General features: G+C 35.0%; 1 protein-coding gene across 1 annotated transcript in view; it reads left to right on the forward strand.

The window, feature by feature from the left end:
- The window catches only part of LOC136027903 (cell adhesion molecule Dscam2-like), a gene marked incomplete in the record, with an annotated part of 166,776 nt that overhangs the window by 156,356 nt on the left and 4,420 nt on the right, over positions 1–6,000 (forward strand). Inside the window, 1 exon segment of the mRNA XM_065705338.1 lies at positions 5,467–5,652. Within this exon segment, the coding sequence (XP_065561410.1) occupies positions 5,467–5,652 (186 nt within the window).

Consider the following 6,000-nt stretch of genomic DNA (forward strand, 5'->3'; position numbering starts at 1 on the left):
ATTTTTTTCCTGGCACAATAATTTATGATAATATGCAAATATTGGTAATTATTATGTATTTTAACAATTAATATTGCTATTCTCGGTAGATATATGACAATACGATAATAGAATGATTCAGTAGGGAACTATTGGACTATCTGGAAACTACTGATCTATTTGCAAAGTCAATTAAAACATACATCAGACCACAGAAAAAGTAATCGAATAAGGTAAATTGCTAGTTCTTCATGGAATTTAAATTTGGTGGTTAGATCTAAGGCAATGTTCCCCAACATTTTTTCCCTAACGAACCAAAAGAAAGGTCCAAAATAATTTGCCCAACCCTCTGTTTAGTCGTTGATGACAAGTAAAAAAGCCATAAAATTGGATAGAATATACATATTTCATTTTACAAAAATGTCAGCTAAATATGCAAGCTTTCATAGCCAAAGAACATCGTATATACAAGAAGATAAATGAAACGAATCATCAATAAGAATGCTCAAACTTCAGACTTCAATTCAAAGAAACGAGACAAAAGTTTACCACAGGAAAGCCATCTAGCTTCTGTGTGAAGCAGCTAAGAAACTTGAAAACTTCCAAAAACCTCACAAAGTTTGTGGAATAGATGAAAATTTATAGGACACGATTTTATAAAGTTTACAATTTTATAAAGTTCTCGATTTTCACAGCACCACTTAAGTAGTAGATAAATCTGCAGGAATACGCTAACATACTGTTGCTTGTCTGTGAATACAACAATGAGTCCATTGAATTTTTCATAGATCTTCTTTAGCCGTGCTAAAAAACCTGAAACTTTCCTCTCATTGATTTTTCACCATCTGAACACACACCCACACAATAAGACCAGCTTTTTCCATTGTTTTGAAAATATCCATTGATCAGAAAAAAATTCTTCTCCAGTTGTGTAGGCTATTAAAGGTTTACAGATAGCACATAACCACTTGACTATTCTGGATAAAACTCTACTTTAGCGACTTTTTTTTATCTTGGAAAGTGGTTAGGTTAGGAAAATGAAACCTCCAGGGATGGGTCTACAAACTAAAGTATGTCCCCGGAAGTTATTTTGAAGTTTCTAACTCCACTCCTTCTCCATCTAGTGGGCAGTGACCTTTGATGACCTTTAAAAATCTTGTCTTATGAAAGTGAAACAATTCATAATATATCATTCATAACATTCATAAAAAGATATTTAACGTTGACAAGCAAGACTGTGGTATTTGTTAAATCCTTCGATTCATCAAGTTTAATTGCAAAACAATTCAATTTTATTTTTTGTAAAGTTTGTTCTCCATATAATTAGGCAAGTCAATAATCCTACGTGATACCGTGTTGTTTGATAAGAGAACTAGCGCAATTTTCTTTGCTGCCTAGCGCAATTTTCGCGATTTTCTAGCGCAATTTTCTTTGCTGCCTTTTAACCAAGCATACCTTTGGCGATATGTTTCGTACATGGTCCAATTAATTTTTCTGCAATTGTATGCGCTTGTCCATATTTTGCAATTCTAAAACTTACTCGAAATGATGCTTCAATGGCCATTTTATTATCTTTGTTTGAAGCCAAGAAAGAAAAAAGGATACACTTTTTAATATCTGTTAATTTTCAATATTCAAGAGGAGTATCTTTGTATGTCGGATGTTTTGTTTCAATATGTCTGTGAAAAAGTGATGGTTTAAACTGCTGTTGGCAAGAACTTCGTTATGCATAACACACATCGGCTTAGGTTCGAACTCACTCCCAGTAGATTGAAAAACCAATTGTAGATAGTCACTGTCATATTTTCACTTTTTCCCTTTTCTGTCACCATTTCCTTGGTTTTTCTTTTAGTGGAACGGTACCTCTCAACAGCTTTCAGTACTATCATCTCGATTATCATGTCTCGTTTCTAAACGACCCGTTTTCAAACAGTTCGTGGTAACGAACTGTAGTAAGGAGCGATCCGGCTCAATAGTAACCAAAACTCTAAAAAATTGAATTTTGATATCAATAGCTACATCAAAAGAATCGCATTTTAATGTTGATTTTAAATATATAAGTTTCATCAAGTTTAGTCTTACCCATCAAAAGTTACGAGCCTGGGAAAATTTGCCTTATTTAGGAAAATAGGGGGAAACACCCCCTAAAAGTCGTAGGATCTTAACGAAAATGACACCATCAGATTCAGCGTATCAGAGAACCCTACTGTAGAAGTTTCAAGCTCCTATCTACAAAAATGTGGAATTTTGCATTTTTTGCCAGAAGACAAATCACGGGTGCGTGTTTATTTGTTTGTTTTTTTTTTGTTTTTTTTTTCCCAGGGGTCATCGTATCGACCAAGTGGTCCTAGAATGTCGCAAGAGGGCTCATTCTAACGGAAATGAAAAGTTCTAGTGCCCTTTTTAAGTGATCAAAAAAATTGGAGGGCATCTAGGCCCCCTCCCACGCTCATTTTTTTCCCAAAGTCAACGGATCAAAATTTTGAGATAGCCATTTTGTTCAGCATTGTCGAAAATCATAATAACTATGTATTTGGGGGTGACTTACTCCCCCACAGCTCCTGGGGGAGGGGCGGCAAGTTACAAACTTCAACCAGTTTTTACATATAATAATGGTTATTGGGAAGTGTACAGACGTTTTCAGGGGGATTTTTTTGGTTTTGGGGGTAGGGTTGAGGGGAGGGGGCTATGTGGGAGGATCTTTCCTTGGAGAAATATGCCATGGGGGAAAAAATTCAATGAAAACTATTATGGAGTATAATTTGAAAATAACACAACTATACGAGCGATAAAACATATATACCACAACCATAACTCAACTAACGAAAGAACTGCTAAGAGATAACACAACTATAAAGCGAAAACAGGTGAAAACTAACGGGAAAATAAACGAACTAAGAGGTGGAAGGGGCCCAGAGAAAAAATATAATCCTTTTTCAATTTTGACCCTAACTTCCGCAAAGGATTAATAATGTCAGAAGCCCAGAAATACCGAATTATTTTCTTTTCAAACAGTTCGTGGTAAAGAACTGTAGTAAGGGGCGACCCGGCTCAATAGTAAACGGAACTCTAAAAAACGGAATACTAAATTTTGATGCTAAAAGATACATCAAAAGAATCGAATTTTTACGCTGATTCTAAATATATAAGTTCCAATTAATTTAGTCTTTGTCATCAAAAGTTACGAGCCTGAGAATATTTGCCCTATTTTGGAAAAAAGGGGGAAACATCCCCTAAAAGTCATAGAATATTAACGAAAATCACACTATCGCATTCGGCATATCAGAGAACTCTATAGCAAAAATTTCAAGCTCCTATCTAAAAAAATGTAGAATTTCATATTTTTTGCCAGAAGACAAATCACGGGTGCGTGTTTATTTGTTTGTTTGTTGTTGTTTTTTTCTTTTCCCCAGGGGTCATCGTATCGACCAGGTGGTCTTAGAGTGTTGCAAGAGGGCTCATTCTTACGGAAATGAAAAGTTCTAGTGCCCTTTTAAGTGATAAAAAAATTGGAGGGCAAATAGGCCCCCTCCCAGGCTAATTTTTTTCCAAAAGTCAACAGATTAAAATTTTAAGATAGCCATTTTGTTCCGCATAGTTGAAAACCATAATAACTATGTCTTTGGGAATGACTTACTCCCCCACAATTCCTGGGGGAGGGGCTGCAAGTTACAAACTTTGACCAGTGTTTACATATAGTAATGGTTATTGGGAAGTGTACAGACGTTTTAGCCAAAACAAAATTAATATACTAATTTCATTTCAATAATTTATGTGCGGAGAGCCAAAATCAAACATGCATTAATTCAAAAACGTTCAGAAATTAAATAAAAAAAACTAGTTTTTTTAACTGAAAGTAAGGAGCGACATTAAAACTTAAAACGAACAGAAATTACTCCGTATATGAAATGGGTTGTCCCGTCCGCAGTCCCACGCTCTTTACGCTAAAGTTTGACTCTTTGCCACAATTCTACTTTTTAAAACAATTAAAAACTTTAGCGTAAAGAGCGTGGGACTGCGGAGGGGACAACCCATTTCATATACGGAGTAATTTCTGTTCGTTTTAAGTTTTAATGTCGCTCCTTACTTTCAGTTAAAAAAACTAGTTTTTTTTTTATTTAATATAACGATTGATCCGTAAGAAAAATAAACTACAATAATAATTAGATTTTTATTCATTAAATCGTTTACGCGAGAGCTTGACAGTCACAGTATCACTATCTCTCAAGCTTCACAAGTTCTAAACCATATATGAGTGTTGGTCAATGCAGCACTACAGATACTGCCACTTGCTGGCTTACGAGGTGCTCACGACAAACCGGTTTTATTATTGACGCGTAGCGTCAATAATAAAACTGGAGACATGGAGACCCATGTCTCCAGTGGCGAGGGTACGTTTAGGCTCTTTTTTTCATTTTAGTAGCGTTTAAAAAATTTGCTATTACACTATTATTTTCGCGAACCCCGTCTGCAAACACTTCGAACCCCAACGGTTCGTAAACCATTGGCGGGGAATCACTGATCTAAGGGAAACGGAGCCCGCAATTTATCATTTTTACCTTTGCGTTTGAATGTGAAGTATATTTTATAGCGTATTTAATTAATTGATCAACTAATAAATTAAATGAGTATTTAATAAATTAAACTGACACACAAAATCATTTGTTATTTAATACCATTTTTTTGTGATTCCTGGCCCTAAGCCTTGATATAAAGAATTTTTTTTAGCTGGTAGGCTTCAAGTCGCCTCCTTCTAGCTTTCTTGGAAAAATTGCTTCCTAATTCCGGTCTACACGCATGAAAATATGGTATATATCTCTAGGCAACCATTCCATTTTGAGGGGTGCTCTTTGGACTAAGAAAGGGCGTGGAGTTCTTTTCTCTCCACTTTTTTTTTATTCATGAATAATAGCTCAAAGTTATTGTATTAAAAACATGACGAACAAAAGGATACTAATCGAAAATAGCCGGAACAGGGACTGCAAATTGGAATATGGTCAATTAAAGAAAAATTAATACTAGTAACGTAACATTTATATACATTCAAAAAACAAAAATTAAAAAAAAAATTCTTCTGGGGTGGTCGTATCATTTCTTATATATATTATGCATTCAAGATTACAAAAAATGGCAAATGACTTTGTATGACTAAAGAAAATGGCATGGAATGAGAATTAACAAAAATCAAATTGAATTACAAACAAAAATATTGGATAGTGAAATCAGCTGGAAGAAGACAAAGCAAAATTACAATGGAGTGATGGAACGAGTTAGTTTAGTGTGTGTGAGTCTATGAAGGATAAACAGAAAGAGGGTTTTAATTTTTAGTATCTGTGATGCGTGCAAGATTACAAAAGATGAAAAATGACTTCGAACAGCTAAAGAAAAGGGCATACGATGATTTTACTATTGGGTAATTAGAGAACCGAATCTATACAATTCTGCCATTTCCTGAGTGATATATATGTGTGTATGGTCATTTTCTAGATTTTATTTTGGCATATAGAGAAGTGGGAGGTCTTTGGGAAGAAAGGGAGATCGAGCCTTCTTTTGCTGAGTACACTTTGCAACGTCTACGGTGTGGGACAGCTCATGAAATCAAATTATCAGCTGTCAATGATATTGGAATTTCACAACCAAGCCCGCTTATTTTGGCTAAGACTCTTGGGAATCGTAAGTTTTCTTCGTTTAGTTTCATTTTATTCACTATAGAATTTATTTTCCCAAAAGCTGTTCAAGCTCATAATTACAATTTATATGCTATTCAAAATACGTAACTAATGTTAAACCAGAGAGCATAAGATCTGCCAGTTAAGTCGACAACTAACAGTTTCGTGGCTCTTTAAGGCCTTTCTAATGGTTAAAATTACTAAATCGAGTAAGTTCGATTTTCGAGTAGATCGAGTCCAGAGAATATGATTTATATTCCGTGGGATTTGTTGTAAATCATTGGAAATAGAAGTTTTACTTAGCTCTCGTCCACCACCTCTCTCTCTCTCTCTCTCTCTCTCTCTCTCTGCC

The sequence above is a fragment of the Artemia franciscana genome, chromosome 1, assembly GCF_032884065.1.
Source record: "Artemia franciscana chromosome 1, ASM3288406v1, whole genome shotgun sequence".
In the NCBI taxonomy this organism is placed as follows: Eukaryota; Metazoa; Arthropoda; class Branchiopoda; order Anostraca; family Artemiidae; genus Artemia; species Artemia franciscana.